The sequence below is a fragment of the Malania oleifera genome, chromosome 7 (genome assembly GCF_029873635.1).
Source record: "Malania oleifera isolate guangnan ecotype guangnan chromosome 7, ASM2987363v1, whole genome shotgun sequence".
Classification (NCBI taxonomy): Eukaryota; Viridiplantae; Streptophyta; class Magnoliopsida; order Santalales; family Ximeniaceae; genus Malania; species Malania oleifera.
The window spans coordinates 66028490-66053171 of record NC_080423.1 but is presented as its reverse complement, the minus strand read 5'-3'; the positions used below and the strand labels follow the sequence as shown (position 1 = coordinate 66053171).

The 24682-nt window shown below is 33.3% G+C and overlaps 1 protein-coding gene and 1 pseudogene across 7 annotated transcripts in view; one reads left to right on the top strand and one right to left on the bottom strand.

The window, feature by feature from the left end:
- Positions 1-3807: 3807 nt before the first annotated feature.
- Positions 3808-24682, bottom strand: part of LOC131160401 (protein sym-1) — a 61530-nt gene continuing 40655 nt past the window's right edge. The window contains exons 7-11 of one of the 7 annotated variants that reach the window (XR_009138024.1): positions 22627-22707; positions 22317-22387; positions 21187-21284; positions 20976-21021; positions 3808-4163 (exon numbers count right to left, since the gene is read on the bottom strand). Coding sequence is in view for 1 of the 7 variants with exons in the window: in XM_058116058.1 (XP_057972041.1) it covers positions 22627-22707 (81 nt within the window). In the remaining 6 variants the exon portion in view is untranslated. Of the gene's footprint in view, positions 4164-20564; positions 20643-20975; positions 21022-21186; positions 21285-22038; positions 22388-22626; positions 22708-24682 lie in introns of those variants that run through there. The other 6 variants (XR_009138027.1, XR_009138029.1, XR_009138025.1 and 3 more) reach the window with 6 other exon arrangements.
- Positions 6480-6598, top strand: LOC131161132 (5S ribosomal RNA; annotated as a pseudogene).

Below are 24682 nucleotides of genomic sequence, written 5' to 3'. Positions count from 1 at the left end.
GACTACAAGTGGAAAAAAATTTCCCTTTTAACGTTAACTCTGAGTACTAAAAAATTACAAGGAAATTTTTTTAAAAAAAATTTACAAAAAAGCTCAGAACTAATACTAGATGGCTCCAAATGTCTTAAAACTCTTAATTGAGAAACAAAAATTAATCTTAAAAGAGGTCCAACATGGTTTGAAAAACTATATCGTTCCCAAAAGATCACTAAGCATGGAATTTGATTGACTTTCTCCACCCACACATGTATCTGCACAATAATGTTCAATGAATCTGTTGACCTTCTCATATCATACATTCGAATTGTTGTCCACAAATTTTAATGTATACTGACTGAATGGTATGACTTGGGAGTACGAGTGCATACAGCTAACATATATTTATGATCATCAAAAACCAAGCTCATTAAAATATCTTGTTAGTTAAGATCTAAGAGTAACTCTTTGCATAAATCAATTATCTAACTGCTGAAAAATATGAAGTAGAACAATGCACAGTGGCATATGTAAGATACTGTAGTCAACCTGCCATACAATAATGGCGGCTGGTAACCTACTCCAACTGTTGTTGCTCCAGTGATGAGCTTTAAAAAAAGATTTACCCAAGTTTCTTAAGTAACGAACTCAGACTCCCATTAATCTTCAATACCCAATGGTTATTTTTTCATGACTAAGTTTGAAATAGTTATGAAATATAGTTTAAATTTTGAGAATACATATATATGTTTATGATTTTATAGTGTGTGACTGTGACACATTGAGTTTGGTTAAGGTCTCTCCATACATGTCTTAGTCACCAGTGAAACACAAAACCTGAAAGGCTGAAACCCTATTTTGAAAGGAGATAAAGAGATTAATCAATGGGCCCGAAGCAGCTTTATTCTATGCTTTGTCCCTAATTTAAATTTTTTAATTTGTGAACATATAAACACAATCATTTATTTTTATGCTAATAAGCTTATCTTTCATTGATTATAATATTTAAAAAGTACTTGTCTTTTTTTTTTACAACGTTACTAAGAAATGCTTGGAAATCATTTATAAAAAGTATTTTTTTCTAAAAAAATTATTTGAAAAAACATTATCTAAAAGTAATCTATATTACTTACAGTCAGTGTAAGCACCTTTTCAGGTAAGTAATTTACTGTTAAATAATATATTTTTTTTTAAATTAATTTTAAAAAATACCTTCTAAAATAAATATTTATTTAAGGATAAATCAAATATTTCTTAGTAATACAATTATTTAAAATAAGTATTTTAAAAAATATTATTATTTTTGAAAATGATCCATTTAAAATGTTCCTAACAGAGCCAAAGAAAGTTTTTTTAAGGAAATGTTAAGAATAGAAAACACAAAATATAAATGGGTGTAGAAAAATTTACAATTTTGAATTCAACCGACTTTCCAAAAGTCGATTCTATTTTTTTTAATAAGCTTTCTTCAAAATCAATTTTTGCAAAATCAATTATGTTGTTTTTCAAGTATTCAACCGACTTTTAAAAAATCGGGTGAGTCCAAAATCGTAAATTTTTCTCCATCCACTTATATTAGCATTTTTTTTTCTTTTTCTTTCTTAATATTTTCGTAAAAAACTCAGCCAAATGATGTAATCTAAAGTAGTAAATAAAAAGGGAAAAACAAAAGTAGCAAATGCGATCCATTTGAAGGCATGCCACATAAAGCAAAGCAGGTTGGAGAAAGGGATGCAGAAAGGAGAGGGCCAAGGGAAAGATCAAATCGATTCCCTTCATCTTCATTGTTATTATTATCATTATAAACCAATCCCTTCACTGCTCCCTTCATATTAACAAGCAGGAGCACTGTCCGTAGATCACCATCTACGCTCTCTCTCTCTCTCTCTCTCTCTCTCTGCACATCTCATCAATCATCGTTATATATGGCGATGGCGATGGCGATGGTTGCAGGGAAGGAAGGGATCAGAGAGCGCTTGCATGGAAACTGAAAAGTTGGCTTTCATTAGGAGAGGCAGAGGGGGGGAGTCGGTGGCCTCCGTAGATTGGTCACCGTTGGATCGTAGGAATGGTGGCCCTTGACATGACAATCCAGCGGATGGTGATTGCAGGTAATTCGATCTTCTTCTCGGTACAATCAAGTACACCAACCCGTCTTTGACTTTGCTTCCTCCTCCCGAACACATTTCAACTCTACGTGCCTCCCCCGCTTTATTGATTTCATCCCTTTCTCTCTCCCCAAATATATCTATGAGAGAGAGAGAGAGAGAGAGAGAAGGTGTGATATGGTGGTGGGGTGTCCTCTCTGAACCAGTCGTTGTCATTGTCAAATGTAATAATTTAATTAATGAAGGGGACACTGTGTCCTTTACCACCGCCTCCGCATTTCCGCCGTTACCTCATCCTGACGTTCTCCTCTCCTCATCATTCCTTTTTCCTTTCACTACATTATAAATGCTTATGATATTACGAATGCAAATTGTAATTAGTCATAAATACTAAAAGTATATTTGGATAGATGATTTTATGTAATAAATAAAGAAATAATTTATCTTCTTTAATATTTTCCTTCTCTATTAAATACTATTAACAATAAATATTTATTTGAATATGATTAAAAACTTTAAAAAAAAAAAAACTAAACATAAATAATGTGTACAATCAAATTTTTGTTTATCCATTTTACATATTATTTACTTTTTTTTTTCTCAATAACCAAACATAAAACTAAAAATTCCTTTGTTTTTTTTTCTTAATATTTTTTGAGTTTCAAATGAAATCTAAAAGTCTTCGTGTTCCCATTTTCACTAATGTTTAAAAGTTATATTTATCCTTATAATAATTACAGTTGTAAAATATATATTATTCATTGAGTGTAAAGGAAAGGGAGAAGCCAATATTCAACCTACCACTTCTTTTTTCTCTTTACTCATATTCATTTACACTTTAAAACAATTTTGTGCATAAAAAGATTGATGGAACCGTGGACATAGGTGGAAGAAGCAAGAAGTGATAGAAGCTTTTATTTTTTAAATTTCTCAGTGTCTTTTTTATTAAATTATGCGTCATATATATATATATAAGCAAAATGACCGACCTTTCTTATAAAATTACGTCGCTCATAAAATCCCTACGCATGGGAATAACAGTAACTTTAAAAAGCTTTCTGGCAAGCTCTAATTAAAAAAATACACACACACACACACAAGAATGATTTTATAAACTAAAATTAGGCACTTACCATTAATACTTTTTTTCTTAGATACTTATTTTAATAAAGAAGTATTAAAATAAATTAGAGTATATAAGAAGATCCCCTTTCCTTTTACTTGTTTTTATAATATGAGAATAAACTTTTTTATTTAAAGAAAAACAAAAAATTAAATCAAATCCAGGTCTTTTTTTCAATTATCCAACACATGTTAGGGAGGGGAGTTAATAATATTAAACTTTTACGGGAATTTTTTTAAATAAAGAAGGTAAGAAAGAAGAAAGAAAAACACGAGCAAAAGAGTTATTATGGTTAAAAATCTTTTTCGCAACTTATCATTTGGTCAAGTACATGAGGCTTTATAAAATAGTAGACCTACTAATAGTTATAATAATGTCGAGCACTCATGACACATCGCAAAAATAATAGCAAGAGAAAACGTTAGGTACTTGGTCAATTCTACATATTTTAAAATTGAGTTAGTGAACGGTGCGCAAAGTATATGGAGGATTGATCGAGATTAGCTATGGCATCAACAGCAACTGCTTCGTATTTTCTTTTTTAAAAATCTACATTATTAGAAAGAGAGCTAAGCTCTTTAACTTGCATGCTTTTCTAAATTCACAAAACACCATAATTGCTCTTCTTTTATACCATGAATAAGAAGAATACTAACACGAATGAGGCTACCCAAAACAACAAAACACATACTCCGAATAAGGAAGGCTTCAGTAAAATTAAGATTTGGAAGTTATTTAATTATTGAGGAGCATGTAAAACCTGATTGGGAGTCCCAATAATAAGAGAGCATTGTTCACACATAAAAGTTTCATCTTCTGAGAGACATCTCGATTGTTAAAGCACAAGATTTCCATATCGAAGTTTTCGACTTTGAATCCTGAGATATGAGGAGGATCCGAGGTTAAGAGATGAACTATCTCTTGTTCTGTACCCCAAGTTCAGTGTGTTCCTCCAACTGACAAAAATAACAATCAATGAGAGCTTTCCTATTTCAACCTAAAATTCACTTATACAACTCTTGGTTTCATCAAATTTGGGCAATGAGGGATTCTTAAATACTGTCAACTAACGAATATACAACTCTGCAACAAGAAATGAGTAGAAAAAAACCTAATTCAATATAAAATAAATAGACTTTAAACATATAAAAATTCTAATTGGACAAAGTATGACGATTAGAAGCAAGCACATACCATATTTTCCATAGAAAAATTAAGTGGGTGAGTGAAAAGCTCAGGAGAGAGAGAGAGAAGGTTTAAATGTTGGTATATAGGGAATAAAAATATAAAACTAGAGTAGGGTGTCATTACAAATATAAGACTATGACATAGCATTGAACGTGTTAGAAGAATAGATGACATAATTATAAATACTTAATTGATTTTAGGTCAAGAGATATTAATTGAATATTTTCACTGTTGATACTCTTTTAGTTGCATTACTCAAAAATATCAAACAATGGTGTAGAAAAGATATAAATAATATCATATAAGAAATAATCAATGGTGCGAAAAAGAAGGTAAGTTATGTAAAGTTCTATACAACTGGAAACAATCCAATGATCATGGAGGAAATGAATTTAGAGACAAGAAAATGTCAATTGATAGACTTTTAGAATTTGTTCTATGTCATATGATCTCCTAAAGATAAATATATGCTTCAAAGAATGAATACATGATAGCTTTCAAGATTGGACCAAATACATGTTAAATAAATTTTTCTTAAGCAGGATAACAAGCCAACTGTCATGTAAAGATAGTAAAGTGCCCTAGCACTAGCAGAAAGATAAACTACACAATATAGGATTATAATGTTAGACATATTTTAAAAATAGAAGAAAAAAGTTAATAAATAATTATACTAGAATTAGGTTATAGAATCTAAAAGAGCAAATTGATGAAAGAAGATGACTGACTGAAGTATAAAATAATGAAAACATAATACTTCGTGGAATAAGATTGACTACTCGTATTTGAAGTGCAATAATTGTATCAGTGTAAGTTTTGACCATCTACAAAGTGAAGTTAGGACCACCTTGTTTGTACTAGATCATTGGTAATAACTCTATAAAGAATATATCAATCCGCAAAAAAGTCTTTGCTTTCCAGGAACAATTAGCAAAAGGAGAAATAAGCGAGGGCTAAGTTGGGCGACTGGAAAAAATAATAAAAATAAAAATAAAACCCTACAAGATAAGGACCTGAGGCATCCAAAGTCCAAACCCTAATATTCCCCACTTTATGAGTAATATATTGAATCCAACAAAAAAGGAAAATAGATCCCCTTCTTTCCTATCATTATGATATTTATGGAAATGAAAATCCAAAGAAAAAAAATTATTTAACAAAATTATTTAACAATCAAAAAAGAAGGTGCATTATGACAAACGAAAAAAAAAAAAAGTGAGAAAAGGCAAATAGACAACACTACCTTCCAACCGAAGATCCTCCCATAATGAAGACAGCAACCATATCCCACTTTAAATTTAGTACAAGGAACGAATAGAGGAAATACTTCTTTAGTGAATTTTCCATGGGCTTTCAAGAGTCACTCGTACTCTAGCATTATCATCCCATTCATTCACTTGTAAGACGAATCTGATCTTGATTACTTGATGTTCAAGACAATTAATTTCCAAAGGCAAATGCCAAAATGATTTTTCCACTAGAGCAACATTCTTAGACCCCAAGTAACCAAGATTCAAGTCCTCCTCACACTAAGACCTCCTAAGCAACCTCCCAACTCACAAGATGATCACTCATCCTCCCCACTCCTGACCAAAGAAAATCTCTCATTATGAAAGATAAGCCTCGACTAAAGAGGCATCAATGAAAGACAGAGTAACGTGATACCCAAAGGAAAAAAAAAAAGTGGCCCTTCTTGTCATTAGAACATTTCAGAATCTTGGCAAACGACAAAATCCCAAAATCTCAAGGAGTGAGGATTACAACTGAGAAAGAAAAAAAACTCCAAATAAGTCGAACGCCACTTAAGCATCTGTAACCCACAAGCCTACTACTAGAAGTCACCTCCAGACTCAAATTAGGGGCCCTAACATCAAAGCTTAAGTTCTAAGACCAACCCAAAACCTGCAAAGTAGCAAAGAATACAACAAATGAAGAGCCTAACATCAAACCGAAAAAATGTAGTATCTACCATTAACTATTAGCACAACATGAACAATGATAGGAAAGAAGAGGATCTAACTTTGTAACCCCAGTGTCACATGCCACCACCCCCCCCCCCCCCCCCCCCCACAAAACAAAAGCACGGGTGCGATCAAAGCAACCCTAATGCACCAGATCCCATCAGAACTCTGCAGTTAAGCGTGCTTAAGCGAGAGCAGTTCTAGGATGGGTGACCTCCTAGAAAGTCCTCGAGTTGCACCCCTCTTTTAAAAAAAAATTAAAAAAAAAAATCCCTACCCACCGCCATACTCTGAACTAAACCTGCGCCCTCTCAATCATCTCACTCAAAACATTTGCAACCAAAATAAAAATAAAAATAAAAATAAAAAAGGGGATAAGGATTTTCATCTCATATACCTACGACTAGCCCAGCCCCCGCCCTCCAAGAAGCTGAAAACCAAGTCTTCAGCTCCACTGTAATAATCACCAAAAGAAAAGTAGTACAAAGACGATCCTTGATCAACACACTATTTTGCACCAGAACCCTTCCTAACAAAGACTATGGAACAAGCACCAACTCTCCTATCATAAAGCTTTTTCAAAGTTTAAATATAAATATTAAACCATTCTGTTTACTCCTGTTAAACTTCTTCAACAACCACATCGGCCACAAGAATAACATCTAAAATATAGCAACCTCCAACAAAAGTAGAGGAATAAGAAATGGTGTCCCCTACAGCTTCTCTTGGCCAATCAACAACTTCTGTAATAATCTTATACGCAATTGTAATCAAACACGTTAGAATACCAGTTTACCTAAAAAGCTGAAGCTCTTAAGTTGTTAGCTAACAATGTATATCAAGCTTTAACAAACAACCCCCTCCCCCCCCCCGAGGCGTGGAGTGGGGATGTGCAGGGCCCAAAAACACATGGAGAGAGAAACAAACAATAGATACCCATTGCAGGGAATACAATTATTTTTTAAAAACACACAATAAACGCATGCAACAAGACCAAGACCCACGATCTCCTAGTAACCAACTCTGATACCATGATACCACTTTACCTAAAAGCTTAGGCTATTAGGTTGTTGGCAAGCAATGTATATCAAGCTTTAACAAAACTAATAGGTCTAAAGCTATTAACCCTAATTAATGATCCTTCTTAAGGGCTAGATAAATGAAAGAGAATTTATATTCTTTTGAATCACTCTACTAGTAGAGAATTCACGAAATACTTTCATCACGCTAATCCCAACAATGTTGAATGAAAGAAAAATTAAACAATTTAGCTCTGGCACTATCACTGTTTATGAACACTGCCCTCTTAACCACCTTCTCTTCAAACAGCCTGGTAAACACTCAAGATAGGGCACCAATCCAATCTTTTGATTATAGGTTGATGCAAAACCTCCTTCAAATACAAATTCCTAAAAAAACTTAGTAATTTCCTCCACAAAGGCCTCCTAATCTTTGACAACCAACCATATCACCACCTCATTAATCACATTTCTCTCCACCTATCATAAGCTATTCTATGGAAAAATAAAAATGAAATATAGTACTATAATCCCCCACCTTCACCCATTTAACCTAACCTTTTCTCCCCAACTCATATTTTTTCTTCAAGAATTCCTCGTCCCTTCCATTCTTCCGAGTCACTCCTAAAGACCAAGTCTAAAATATTACCAAGATCAAAAATAATAATATCCTCCAACTCCTTCAAAATCCTAGTCTTCCCAATCCTCACATCTCAAAAGCCTCCACATTCCATTTCTTCAAGGACAATATAAGAAATTTCAACCTCCTCATAGACATAAGCCCCTCCCACCCTAAATCAAATTATTCCTCCAAAAATCCTCAACAGAAGAAGAAGAATGAGTAAGCCCATATTCTCAAAACAAAAAAGAGTGGGACCCATCTAACATTAGAGGTCACCAAAGTTAAGGGAAAGTGATCTGAGAGTAGCCCAATAAATGTCACCTAAGAAATAATAAGAAAAACACCCTCTCACTTACTACAACACAAGGATCTATAGATGTGACTAGTCATTGATCACTACCCAAACACCAAGTAAACACATCATTAACCAACAAGAAGTTCCTCAAACCACTCTCTCTAATAAAACAACCAAGAACCTCCATACTAGAACAAGAACTAAGAAATATATAACATCATACCGAGGACTATAAATCGAAAGAAAAAAAAAGCCACTAATTCCCCAGCTATTGCAAATCTAACAAAATAGTAAGAGTGAAATACCCTTCAAAGCTATCCACCGAAGAGGCAAAACTAGTATCCTAGAGAGCCATTTGACCCCCAGAAGACCCAAAAGAAAGAGCTCTCTAAATATATAGATTGAACATACTAGGTACCCCTAATAAGACTCCTATCGACCTTTGGTAACTTTGTTTCCACTTTTGAAGATGACTTGACTAATCACAGACTCTCCTAAACCCTTCATATTCTAGCTAAGGATTCTCATAAGGATCATATGTTGCCATGCTTATCCCTACCCTTCTTTTTCCCCATAATTAATAAATGAAGCCAATTTTTGAAACTCTTCTTCATTTTTCTTTTCCTTTTTAAAATGTGACTTAGGTAAGACAAAGATCTTAACATTTTACCGAACACAATTAACTAGATTCAAGCCCAAGCCCTCTAGACGAGCTTATGCAACTCAATTGTCCTTGTCCACTGATGGATCAATGGGCATAATGGTTTTTTTAATCTATTTCTTCTCTTCGACGTAAGCTAAATCATTAACAACCTCAACTTGCAACGGAGTAGACAAGATATCGTTGCTTAGAGCAAGATTGTCAAATGAATTCATACAGCAATTAATTGCAAGTAAAACACACTTAGTAGGTGAAAAAGAAGGTGAGAAAACAATGGGGAGAGGCTGAACAGGAACCAAAACCAATTCATTCCTCTCAGTCAAGCCTCTATTTGGACTTGCAACACCTTTCAAAAAATAAACACAGAACACCAACCTGAACAGATTTAGACATGTTATAAAGATTCCTACTATTGTAAGGATTTCCTTGTTCCACATTCCAAATCTCCATTCAGCCTAAAGTCCAACTCAGATTTATCATCATTCACCACCATGAACTTGGATAAGCCAACATAATTTATTGCCTTATCTTCCACATCCTTATTAAGTACCATATCCTTCTTTGCCTGAAACAGGCAATCCAAATCATCCTCACAGTCAAACACTTGTAATACTGAATCACTTCCCCCCTGGAATAACCCATTACCTCCAACTGCCTTTTCAAGAGTTGCAAAAATTGAAGACAGGAACTAGGAGATTAACCAAGCCTTCCCCTTCGATTTTTTTTAAAGGTAGGTTTTGGATCCTACTAGCTGTTTGACTTTCCAGGAACCTACACCCAAATAGAGATCATATCATGCCTTCAAATTCTACTTCTCCTCTATCCTTAGTTGTTAATCAAGTCTCCTGCCATACAAAGTCCTTCAAAAACCCCTTTAACCTCTCCATGATATTTGATTTCAGTCTCCTCTTAGCTTCACTTGTAGACTTCTAATCACATAAAGTTCTCTGGCTACCCGTTGTTCCCTACTAAAAATCCCGCTTTAGCTTATTAACAACCATGTTTAAAATTATTTGAGAATCTTCTGCTCACCTGCACCTACTGAAATCGATTTTGCTGAAGATATTCCCCCAAAGGCTCGGTTCGGTACAACTATTGACTGGGGCTGCTTATTTAATACAATTATTTATGCCTGCCTGATGAGAAAATTCCACAATTTACTTTACAAAAAAGCATGCTAGCACAAACATAAAGTGAGCACACCATAGGCCAGCCCATCCTCTTCAAATATTTGTGCCACGAATCACACATGCAAGACATACTTCATCCAGCTTCACAACAAGAAGACGATAGCCTTCGCCTAGAAGCTGCCTTGACTACCAAAGTTAATGATTTTCACTGGGAATATTTGCATAATATGGAGGCCTTTGGATGCTTAATTGCTTGAAAACTGATTCTCTTATAGGATCTTCATGATTATAAGCCTTATGGAATGACATGTTAGCTGTATATCTTCTAAAAAACCCTGCCCAGTGCCTAGAAACTTGATCAGTCCCCACCGTCTCCCCAATCATGACCAATTCAAGAGTAATCAATTTCACTAACCAATTACCCATCCATTTAAAAAATTACTTCTGACAATGAAATAGAAAGAATTGACCCTCAAAACTCTGATAATATTCGAGCAGAGGGAGCTCAGAATATCAGCAGCTCAGGCACCAACCTGCTGAAGGTGCACCATTCTTGCCATCAAACCAAATGGCAGCATAAAATGAAAAAGTTACGAATTGATTGGTAGGAAAGAAAATGTTGGCCTAATTGGGTTTTTCAATCTTGTTTTGATGATAACAAAATGAAAGATGTTTTAACATGCGTTGTTGAGTGGTTTTAATTCAGGTCTAAATAAAAGGACACTCACGATTAATCATGGAAGTAAGTTGGAGATCGAAGTCAACCAAATGAAAGCTTCTCAGAACATTGAAGAAATAAAAGATACATGAACAGCTTAAAAGCCAAGTAGACCTTGAAGTAAAGACTGAACCTCAAGAGGCTGCAAGACTTAGTGATTAAGGAGATCATGCTTAAAAGAATATTTGTAAGTACTTCAAGTCATCACTATTTAAATGTGTGAAACTCCTTAAGATACAAAAACTCAGAGACTAGCACTTAAAAAAAAAAAAACTCTTGAAAATGTTTTTGAAAAGTTATAATTAGGTTTTTCAAGTAAACTAAATTTCAAAGAAATCAAAAATAGAAAATATTTAAAAAGAGAAAACTGCCCAGTCGACTGACTAATGCAAAAAATTGACTCAGTCGACTAACTCTGTGGAGAATTTTTAAATTTCAAACTTGCGGGAAGATTGTCAAAATTGAGAATTTTTGAATTTCAAACTTACGGGAAGATTGTCAAAATTAAGAATCTTTGAATTTCAAACTTGCGGGAAAATTATTAAAATTAATTTTATAATTTAATATTTTTTTAAAAAGTTACCTAAATGGAAGATTTTCAAAATTAATTTTATAATTTAATATTTTTTGAAAAGTTACCTAAATGGAAGATTTTCAAAATTAATTTTATAATTTAATATTTTTTGAAAAGTTACTTAAATGCTTCATGATTAATGAGAAAATTTTTCCTTCAAAGAGATCTATAAATACATTCAAACAATACATGATTTCTATGCTAAAACTCTCCTAAAGCTCATTCTTGATCACACCTTTGCTAGGGGAAAACTCTACGAATTTGCTGGATTAAAAAGGGGTTTTGATTTTGAGTTGCATCTAAAATTCTTATATCAATAAGAAAGAACATTTACTGACTTCTAAACCTTAAGCTTCACATTTTCTATTTAGTTTTGGTTTTGAAGTACGATTTGGAATTTAACTTGTACAATTTGCTCTATGTTTTGAGAGTGTTTTTGTACGCAGATCCATATCTTTCCACTTGATCTTTGACGGTTCAAGGTGTTGTTGAATCGTTGGACCAAGCATAAGTTGTTGCTTGGAAAGGTTTCTCTTCCTGAAAAAGAGGGTAATTCTTGTAAGGTTTTTGTTTTACCCGTAAGGAACAAGGTCTAATGAATTCCTTAGGTGGTTGACCTAAGGCGAGGACGTAGGCTAGGGTAAGCCAAACCTCATAAAATTTGTGGTGTCACTCTCTTTCCCTTACTCTCTTTTAAATTTCAGCAAAGATATAACCTATGTGGATGTTGTAATTCTTTCAATCATAAACTAACGCGTATTCGAAATTAAGTAAACCCAAAGCCTAATTTGTTCTTTGGCTTGCAGAAACCGAAAGGGAGTACGTTGGTTAATCAATCTTTAACGGAAACCGTAAGGAAGTACGTTGATTGGTTAACAAACCCAACCTATTAACGGAAGGTTCATTTAAATTCTGATCTTGAAAAAGTGTTTGGATGGTATTTTAATATTCAATTCAAAACCCAACTACAGGACTTGCACATTCATATACAGGGCTTCTGAATATTGCAAATTAAGAATTGATTTCTTGTGTTGTGGTTGTTTTGCTTGAACAGTTAATTAATTAGTTGTGCTTGTTGTGATTGTGGATTGATTAGAGGAAGTAAGAGTTGTGTGGATTGTCTAATCAACAAGAACAAAAGAAGTCTTTAAAGAATTGTAAAAAGTCTAGAACTTGTGAAAAGACTCTAAGAATAATTTTTAAATAACCCAATTTATCCCCCCCTCTTGGGACTACACCTTAGGTTTCAATTTGTATCAGAGCCCGGTTATAGCAAAACCTAACAAGTAGCTATATAAAGATCAAAATGGCACAAATAGGAATAGCTCCCTTTGGTGAGGGTCAATCCTCAACTAGGCCACCAATTTTTTGTGGACTAAATTACACCTTTTGGAAGCAACGAATGAGAATTTATCTTCAAACAATGACTGGAAGGCATGAAATGTTGTTACAAATGGAAATCTGATTCCTACTAAACTAGTAGATGGAAAAGAAGCACCTAAAGAAGATGAAGAACCAGTCGAATCAGATTACGAAATGCTGCAAATTAACTCAAGTGCAATAAATGCCTTATACTGTGCACTTGATGCAAATGAATTCAATAGAATAATGGCATGTAAAACAGTTAAAGAGATTTGGGATAAATTAGAAGTAACCTATGAAGGCACGGTAGATGTTAGGGAAAGTAGAATTGATATATTAACTAGTGAATACAAAACTTTTAGAATGAATTCCGATGAATCTATAACAAGCATGTACACTAGGTTCACGCATATCACAAACTCACTAAGTGCCTTAGGAAAAACATATTCCACCCATGAGATGATCCGCAAAATTCTAAGAGCACTTCCACCTATTTGGGAACCAAAAGCCACAACCATAACGGAAGGGAGAAACCTTAAAACAACTTCCTTAGATGAACTCATAGGATCTCTTTTAACCTATGAAATGATATTGAAAGAAAAAAAAACTGAAAACAAAAACAAGAAGTCTATAGCTCTAAAAGCCTTGAAAGAACATTCAAGTGAGGAAGATAATGAATCTAGTGAATTAGAAGATGAAGACTTAGCTCTAATAACTAAAAGACTTGGAAAATTCTTGAAAAGAAACAAGAAATTTGCTAAAAAATTCAATGGATCAAAAGTTGAAAGAGGAGAAAGTAATAAAAAAGAATACAAAAGCAAAAATGATCCTCCCACTTGCTATCAATGTAAAAAGGTCGGGCACATCAAGCCAGAATGCCCACAACTCAAGAAGGAAAAGAAGAAAAAGAAGCCTGCAATGAAAACAACTTGGGATGACACAAGTTCGAGTGAATCGGAGAGTGAGTCAAACGATCAAGAAGTAGCAAACATGTGCTTCATGGCACATAACGAAGAGGTAAACTCTTATTACTTTCTCTCTGAAGATTCGTGTGATGAATCATGTAGTAATTAGTGTGAAAGCATGCCCTCTTACAAAGAACTTCAATTTGAATTATTCTCTCTACATAACAATTTTATTAAAGTCTCAAAGAGGAACATAAACTTGAAACAACAAAATGAAACACTTAGAAATTAGCTTGAATCCTCAAAACTTGTTGAAGAAGAAAAAGACTTAAAGATTGAAGAACTTGAGAAGAATGTAGATAACTTGTCTCAAAAATTAGCTAAGTCTCAAGTGAATGAAGATAGCAAGAAAGTGCAAGAAATAAATGATCTTAAAAACCAAATTTAAGAGAAAGAAAAGGTCATCTACAATTTTACCAAAGGTAAAGATAACTTCGAAAAAATGGTAGGACAACAAAGGATGCCAAACAACAAAGAAGGAATCGGTTACAATGGAACACCAAACAAAAGAAAGAAAAACTTGTTTATGGGATATTTTGTAAACCAATCTAAACATTTGCAAGCACTTTGATCAACAAATATTTATAAGCACACCACTTGCTACATGTGTAAAAATAAAGGCCACATAATGTTTAATTGTCCACTCAAGAAAAAGTACATTAAAGTAAAAAATAAGTGGAAGATAAATGCTAAAACTAGACAAGATTTAAATAAAGTTAAGAAGGTTTGGGTTCCTAAAGTAACAACATAAATCCTTTCTTGTAGGTTTGCTTTAGGACCACTCCATCAAAGGATAAATGGTACTTGGACAGCGGATGTTCAAGGCATATGACGGGAGATAAATCTAAAGTTCACTTCTCTCACTCAAAATGATGGAGGATTTGTAACCTTCGGTGACAATGCAAAAGGCAAGATCATCGGAATTGGTAAAATAGGTAAAGACTCTTTACTTACTATAGACGATGTCTTGTTAGTAGATGGTCTAAAGCATAATTTATTAAGCATTAGTCAACTTAGTGACAAAGGATTTGAAATAATATTTAAGAAAGAAAAATGCATAATTCAAGATTCTAAGGATCAAAAGACACTATTCACTGCACATAGAATAAACAATGTATATTGCATAAACCTTGATAGCTTGATCTCTCAAGATATAGCTTGCTTAGCTGCCATGAGTGAAAATAGTTGGCTTTGGCATAAGAGGCTAGGACATGCAAGCATGGATCTTATATCCAAGCTTTCTAAAAAGAATTTAGTTAAGGGTTGGCCTAACACCAAATTTGTCAAAGATAAAGTGTGTGATGCTTGTCAACTAGGAAAACAAATCAAGAAAAACTTCAAAAAGAAGAAACATATATCAACTAGTAGACCTCTAAAACTCATACACTTAGACTTGTTCAGTCCTACTAGAACCCAAAGAGCTTAGGAGGAAAACAATACGTCTTCGTAATTGTTGATGATTACTCAAGATACATATGGGTGTTGTTCTTAGCTAACAAAGAGGAAGCTTGCAACTTATTAATCACTCTATGTAAGAAGCTTCAAAATGAGAATGGATATAATGTCTCAAATCTTAGAAGTGACCAAGGAAGAGAATTCAAGAATCAAGACGTTGAAAAATTCTGCAATGAACATGGCATAAATCTCAACTTTTCAGCACCTAGAACCCCACAACAAAATGGAGTTGTGGAAAGGAAAAATAAAACCCTCCAAGAAATGGCAAGAACTATGCTTAATGAAAATAACCTACCCAAGTATTTTTGGGCCGAAACTGTAAATACAGCTTGCTATATAATTAATAGGATTTCCATTAGATCAAACCTAAACAAGACACCCTATGAATTGTGGAAAGGAAGAAGACCTAACATAACTTACTTTCATGTCTTTGGATGTAAGTGTTTCGTCCTAAATAACAAAGACAACTTAGGAAAATTTGATGCTAAATCGGATGAAGGTATTTTCCTAGAATACTCCACAAATAGTAGGGCCTATAGAATCTACAACAAAAGAACACTCACCATAATTGAATCAATTCACATAGACTTTGATGAATCTAATCTTTTTTTCAAGAGAAGTCAAAAATGATGAAAATGACGATATTTTCAAAAAGGAGGATGAGATAGAAATCAAGGAGGAAAAGGAAATAGATGAAGAAAACCCAAAAGATGAATTTATAGAAAATCTAGAATTACCAAGAGAATGGAAGTATAAGAAAGATCACCCTCAAGAACAAATTATAAGTAAACTATCTAGAGGTGTAACTACTAGATCTTCTCTAAAGAACCTATGCAATCACTATGCATTCCTATCTCAAAATAAACCTAAAGATGTTGAAGGGACCCTTAAAGATGACTCTTGGACAATCGCTATGCAGGAAGAACAAAACCAATTTGAAAGAAACAAAGTATGGCAATTAGTACCCAAACCTGAAAATCATTCGATCATAGGAACTAAATGGGCATTTAGAAATAAAAAGGATAAGAATGGTATAATCATTAGAAACAAAGTTAGACTTGTAGCTAAAGGGTATAATCAAGAAGAAGGGATAGACTATGATGAAACCTTTGCCCCTATAGCTAGAATGGAAGCTATTAGAATGTTGTTAGCTTAAGCTTCTTACAAAGAATTTTTGTTATACCAAATGGATGTCAAAAGGGCATTCTTAAATGGGTATATAAATGAAAAGGTATATGTTGAACAACCCCCTGGTTTTGAAAATATAGAAAATCCTAATCATGTATTTAGATTAACTAAGGCTTTGTATGGATTAAAACAGGCCCCTAGGGCTTGGTATGAAAGACTTAGTGGATTTCTAATTAAGAAAGGTTTTTCAAGAGGAAAAATTGATAGCACCTTTTCATTAAAACTAAGGAAGATGACATACTTTTAATTCAAATATACGTAGATGATATAATATTTGGTGCCACTAATGAACATCTATGTAAAGAGTTTGCAAAATGTATGCAAAAAGAATTTGAAATGAGCATGATGGGAGAGTTAAACTATTTTCTTGGACTGCAAATTAAATAAGCAAAGAATGGGATTTTTATAAGTCAATCCAAATACATAAAAGAAATGATACAAAAATTCAAAATGGAAAATAGCAAACCCATAGGAACACCTATGAGTACCTCCATCAGCCTAGACAAAGATGAAAAGGGAAAACCCGTAGACTCAAAGTATTACAGAGGTATGATTGGAAGTCTCCTATATCTTACTGCCAGTAGACCCGACATAATGTTTAGTGTGTGTATGTGTGCACGCTTTCAATCAACACCTAAGGAATCACACCAAATAGTTATTAAGAGAATCCTAAGATAATTAATAGGCACTATGGACTTAAGACTAAGGTATCCTAAGGACATCGGTTTTGAAATGATTAGTTATTCAGATGCGGACTATGCAGGATATAAAATAGATAGAAAAAGTACAAGTGGCACATGTCACTTCTTAGGAAGATCTTTAGTTTCTTGGTTCTCTAAGAAACAAAACTTCGTGGCTTTGTCAACTGCTGAAGCTGAATATGTAGCAGCCGGGAGTTGTTGTGCACAAACACTTTACATGAAACAACAATTAAGAGATTTCAATTTGAAATACACAACTATACCAATTAAGTGTGATAATAAGAGTGCAATAAACATATCTAAAAATCCTATATCACACTCAAGAACCAAGCACATTGACATAAGACATCACTTCCTAAGAGATCATATTCAAAAAGAGGACATCATTCTAGAATTCATTAATACAAATGATCAATGGGCTGATATCTTCACTAAACCTCTCTCAGAAGATAGATTTATAACCATTAGAAGAGAGTTTGGTCTACTACATAGTAGAGAAACTAACTGAAAAGACAAGCTTAAAGAAAAATCAACAGTCAGTCAACTGACCTAGGGTTTGTCTCTTCGTACACTCTAAGTTTGTTTTGGCATGTACTTTGATATGGTGAATGATACAACACTTAGTTTGGTTGCTTTCTTTCCCATTGTTTCTTGAATAATAGACTTCATGCTTATGTGCTATATGCTACATGTGTATATCTTGAAATCTTTAACGTCGATGCAAAAATATTAATGATTTATGGCTTACTATATTTTTGAAAATCTGAGCATAAAGTTATTAGGCATGTTTTAAAAACATGAGTTTTGAAATGACTTGACCATGTATGCTTATGATGGATCACATGAACAAATGAAAAATTGGCATCCATGAGCAATGCATGATATGACATCAACATTGGTAACTAAAGAAGTATATTGGTATCCATGAATATATCACCTGGTTTTTGAGCAATACAACATAATTATGAGCATGTAACGATATTGGTAACATTGTCATGATCTTGGTATTTGAATGATGCATTATGCATGACAAATGTGATTTTTGAAGTATTTTTTTTCACAAATATGAATGTTGGACACCATATGCATGATTGAAAATTCAAAGACGTCGCAACACATATGCAATAAGAATGCCAAATATGATATATGACTATTGAAGCACACTATATATATACTATATTGCAATATATTGAGAAGTATGTGTTCATCTATTCATTTGAACTTAATTTTTTTTTCTTTTTGATTGATGTCAAAAGGGGGAGTAGTATTGAGCAAAAAATGAGCATGATAAAATTGAGCATTGAAAAATTCGAACATGAGATATGCATCATAAAAAAGAGGGAGAAGTATTTGATATTGAATGATCTTGAACTTGAATGATGAAATGAGCATGATATTGGATCCATGATTGTATGATATTGTAATTGGTCTTAAAACTACAAATATTGTAGAGAGTAAAATGATGCTTGAAGAGCTTAAAGGACAAGCAAACCTTGAAGTAAAGATTTAGTGATTAAGGAGATCATGTTTAGAAGGATATTTGTAAGTACTTCAAGTCATCACTATTTAGATATGTGAAACTCCTTAAGATACAAAAACTTAGAGACTAGCACTTAAAAAAAAAAAAACTCTTGAAAATGTTTTTGAAAAGTTATAATTAAGTTTTTCAAGTAAACTAGATTTTCAAGAAATCAGAAATAGAAAATATTTGAAAAGAGAAGACTACCCAGCCGACTGACTAGTGCAAAAAATTGACCCAGTCAAGTGCGTCAGCCGACTGACTCTGTGGAGAATTTTTGAATTTCAAACTTGTGGGAAGATTGTTAAAATTGAGAATTTTTAAATTTCAAACTTGCGGGAAGATTGTCAAAATTAAGAATCTTTGAATTTCAAACTTGCGGGAAAATTTTCAAAATTAATTTTATAATTTAATATTTTTTGAAAAGTTACCTAAATGGAAGATTTTCAAAATTTATTCTATAATTTAATATTTTTTGAAAAGTTGCCTAAATGGAAGATTTTCAAAATTAATTTTATAATTTAATATTTTTTGAAAAATTACTTAAATGTTTCATGATTGATGAGAAAACTTTTCCTTCAAAAAGGTCTATAAATACCTTCCTTACTAAATGAAGAATACATTTAAGCAATACATGATTTCTATGCTAAAACTTTCCTAAAGCTCATTCTTGATCACACCTTTGCTGGGGGAAAACTCTACGAATTTGCTGGATTAAAAAGGGGTTCTAATTCTGAGTTGCATCTAAAATTCTTATATCAATAAGAAAGAATATTTGGTGACTTCTAAATCTTAAACTTCACATTTTCTATTTAATTTTGGTTTTGAAGTACGATTTGGAATTTAACTTGTACAATTTGCTCTATGTTTTGAGAGTGTTTTTGTATGCAGATCCATATCTTTCCACTTGATCTTTGACGGTTCAAGGTGTTGTTGAATCGTTGGACCAAGCATAGGTTGTTGCTTGGAGAGATTTCTCTTCCTAAAAGAGAGGGTAATTCTTGTAAGGTTTTTGTTCCACTCGAAAGGAACAAGGTATAGTGAATTCCTTAGGTGGTTGACCTAAGGCGAGGACGTAGGCTAGGGTAAGCCGAACCTCGTAAAAGCTGTGGTATCACTCTCTTTCCCTTACTCTCTTTTAAATTTCAGCAAAGATATAACCTGCGTGGATGTTGTAATTCTTTCAATCATAAACTAACGCGTATTGGAAATTAAGTAAACCCAAAGCCTAATTTGTTCTTGGGCTTGCGGAAACTGAAAGGAAGTACGTTGGTTAATTAATCTTTTGCGGAAACCGTAAGGAAGTACGTTAATTGGTTAACAACCCAAAACCTATTAGCTGAAGTTTATTTAAATTCTGATCTTGAAAAAGTGTTTGGAAGGTATTTTAATATTCAATTCAAAACCCAACTACAGGACTTGCACAATCATATACAGGGCTGCTGAATATTGCAAATTAAGAATTGATTTCTTGTGTTGTGGTTGTTTAGCTTGAACAGTTAATTAATTAGTTGTGCTTCTTGTGATTGTGGATTGATTAGAGGAAGTAAGAGTTGTGTGGATTGCCTAATCAATAAGAACAAAAGAAGTCTTTAAAGAATTGTAAAAAGTCTAAAACTTCTGAAAAGACTCTTAAGAATAATTTTTAAATAACCCAATTCACCCCCTCCCCCCTCTTGGGACTACACCTTAGGTTTCAGAAAACCTAAGCAGTGAAACCAAAACTTAAACCAATGTTAAACCTGCGTGCTCACCCTGTGGATTCAGTTTCAGTCCAATTTTCTACAGGCATGTTTATAGTCAAAGAAAATGAAGATACAATCGCTGACACCACTGCTAACCATACATGATTATTTTCTGAGAATCATTTATGGTTGAAGAATGATTGAGACAGATATACTCCCAAGATTTATGAACAGAATTGCTTCCTTCATTTAATGAATAAATGCAGATGTTAAAATCAGCAAAAACCATACACTTATATAAATAACAAATGACAGAAAGAGTCACATGCTGGCATGCAGCAGATGGAGAACATCTTGCAACTCAGGAAGTCTCATGATATTTGGTCCTTCAACTGGAAAAAAAAATTCAAACATAAAACAGAATACAATCATCGAAAACAATCCAACTCAAACAAGTTTGCCATCAGAAAAGATTTAACTCTAATGGCCTGGAAATGAACGATCAGATCAACGAAACGAGAGATGGTGATACTTCCCAAATGACACAGAGAGGCAATTTACTCCTTAGGCTCAGGAATTGATAAAGCATCAGAGTGAAGTATGCAACAAACAGTACAACTGGAAGAGTGGGCGAGACAGTTGTGCTTATTATCCAGAGTCGTATGTTCACCAATGAGTGCAAGAGGGTAAGTACTTAAGAGAAAGAGGGCGATGGGAGGGTAGACCTTTACTGAGGGTAGCCTACAGCAGCATTTCCCCTGCAAGCTGATCCTTCACAAGACAGAAGGATGGAATACAATAAACACATTGTTATTATTAGTAAACTAGGAGAACATAAATTTACAGGTGATATTAGGAACATGTAAAAATATATTACGGGTTTGATGTATGAGGAAAGATGTGTAGAACCAAAATGAGAAATAAGTAGATGATTACCATCGCAAAGCACAGTCCTCACCGTTGTAATCAGCAGCAATAGAAGGATTATTCAAATTGACAGTGATGTGATTGTGGTGCCCAAATCAGGAACCAGGCTGTACAGTCACATTAGTAGAGGCAATCAGCTGAAGCAACACAGCGATCACCGTAACACAGTGCCCATATTTACTAAAAAAGGGACATTGGATTTGTGGGTGAGATTAAAGCCAAGGGAGCTCAAAAATTGAATTTTACTTGCTAAAATTAAAAAATAAAAAATTAAAAAAATTAACACCAAGTGCATCCACGCCATAGGGAATCTTTGGAGGGCAAGATGTACCGAGTCTTACCTCCATGCTATATGAACCTCAACATTCAGGTTTAACACACCCACACACAGTAATGTATTTTATAGTAATACATAGACTTGAAAGCAAACATATAGCTAAGTAATCACACATTGACATCCATGCATAGAGAAGCTACAGATGAAGATACACACCAGAAGACTGGACAAGAAGAAATTATGTTATGATGGAAACCCCATCAGTATGATTGCTCTATAAATGGCACTATAGTCCTCTATGATTGGTATCTGACATAATCCGTAGGAGATTGTCAGTGACTAGGTGTTAACTGTTAACCTTATTGAGGATGCCAACCAAACAAAAGGCTAGAGCCAGGAGAAAAGCCTTCTGAACAAGATAAGCAAAAGGGAAAGGGGTAGAAGGAATATTCACATGCAAATAAAATAATTCACAAGAAAAAATCATGCTGAGATTGGATATTCTCTTGAGCTGAGAACATGATCCTTTGGGCGGGATGGAAGTCCAGGAAAAAAAGATTGGATACAAAAAATTAAAACTTATCTTACAGTAACAGTTCACTGATTTCATATTTTTATATCATTTCCAGTCACACGTTGCATACAAAAAAGAATGCTTTACAAAGTTACATCTTAATATTATAGTAACTGTGCAACAGCAGCTTGTAGAGTTGAGTTGCAGATTGTAATGTACAACTTGAATGGCCATAATTAACTAAGGCATGCACACATAACAAACACAAGCAAGAAATTGATGCTGCTGCTATAAGTGCTGTCACAATTACAACTTTAATTACCGACTATTATTCAAAATGTCTTGTACCTAGTAGGGATGGCAACAGAGTCTGAAATAACAATTACACCTTTTGTGAGTCTGTCTTCATCTAGAAGCAACTGAAAAAAAAAAAAAAAAAAAACAAGGCTTGTGATAAATAATTTAAAATTTTACCCTTTTACATAAATTATCTAAAACATAAAGTAAGAATCTGAAAAAACAGGCAGGATTAATGTTTTTTTTTTAAGAAAAACAGGCAGGATTAATGTTTTTTTTTTAAGAAAAACAGGCAGGATTAATGTTGTTTACATATAACACTACTATGAAGTAATTCTTATTTTTAGAAATATAAATATACCTATTTTGGGAGAATCTCCTTATGAGCTTTAAATGAGAGAATCACATTCCAAATCAAAGAAATAAAATTAGCAGCAAGAACCTGCAAAAGATTGCAATGCATAAAAAATAATTTGGCAATTTGTTATCTAACAATATAAGCATACACCAGAAGGAATGATATATGACCTAACTGTGGATATACGAAACTATTAGAAGTTTAATTCTTAATTGGAGAAAAAAATCTCCATAAATTTCAATAAAAGCTCACAAAGAGTATTAATTTTATCGTTAACGCACAATTAAATCTTCGATCTTAAATTTTAAGTTGGTCTCAACTACTAAGGACCTGTTTGATAGGCTATATTATTTCCCATTTTTAGTTTTTTATTTATAGGTATTACATTTTTTTGACAAACGAAGAGGGAATTAAATTAACAGAGAAGGAGGCAGCATGCGAGCACTCAGCACACACGACAGAGTAAGTATATAGGAAAAAAAGGCAGATAAGCTATCCACCGCTAGAGAAAAAACCAATGGCAGTATAAAGCTCTTTGGGAAAGTGTGGTTCAGTTGCATCTAAAAATAAATAAGTGGTGTTTGGGTACTCACTTTTATTATAAGTGATGTATGAATTTATATTTGTTATACTGCATTCATAATTAATACGTTATAATATATTTTCTAAATAATACTTTTTATTTAAATTATTAAGAGCTCGTTTAGTTGTGGAAAATATTTTTCATTTTCTATTTTTTAGTTTTTCAAAAAATTAGAAAAAATTCAGCTTATTCTTTTAGTTTTCCAATATCCGTATTAAAAGGTAGAAAATAAAGAGTTTACTTAGTTGTGCAGAACATTTTTCATTTTTTATTTCTAGATTTCAAGATAAATACAAAAGATACAACCTATTTTTCAATTTTTAAAAAATTATATACAAGATACCATTTGGGATCATGGAATTTTGGCCTTGAATTTGGATTTTTGTGGATTTAGATGACACTCAATAAATAATCCACATGTATCAAAGTCCAAGATATAAATTCCACACTCCCATCTACAAAGAGTTGGAAATCTATAAAATAATGAAAAGATGTTTTCCAACTTTTCTATACAAATTTAGAAAATTGGAAAAGAAGGCGGCATTTTCATAATTATTTGGGAAAAAAATTTGAGATTCAAAAATTGCCGAAACTTTTTATTATTGTTTATTTATTTCATACAAATGTTTTAGAATTAAAACTATAAAAAAATTGTAATTTTTCAAAAAAAATATAATGGAAAATGAAAATTGTTTTCCACAACTAAAAAGCACTAATATTTTTCTAATAAGCAATGCAATTAATCTTTTTATTTTAATTAATTAAAATTTAAATATTATTTATTTAGTAAAACGACATATGAATATTATGAAATCAACAATAATCTTGTTATTAATGTATATTTATAACTTATGATTATCATATTTAATTTAATCTTAATTTTAAATAATATATGGTTCTTGCTTCTTCATACTTGAAGAAGCATCATGATTACGCAAAAGATCGTGGCAGCATGACGAGGGGGAGGACGCAGTGGCGGCGGCACCAACAACTTGCAGAGGAAGAGGAGGTGCAGGTGGCGGCTGTGGCCTCCAAGTTAAAGAGCACCACCAGTCCGCCGCAAAGCACCACTAGATATGGGTTGGCCGCTACAATTTGGGAAGGGGAAAGGGCTTAGAGAAGGTAAAGGGAGAAAGAGAGAGAAACAACAAGAGAGGAGTTGCACACAAGAGAGGAAGAGGGAGGGGAGAGGAGAATTTTATTACAAAATTGCCACCAAATTCATTATAATTACAGAACTACCACCGCCTCTCCACAAACAAACTAAAAAGTTAGTAGTTCCACATAGTTCATGCATTAGAGCATTGCACAGAAAGATGAGAAAGAAATTCACCACTAACTCTAACACATCAAACAAATATAGGAGAAAATGCCTTTATAAGGCCTCCTAACTTACACTGTGTTAAGTCAATTGGTGACCTAACATGGATTCGCTCTTTTGGATCACTTAGAACTTTCTCCATATCTATTCTCCTC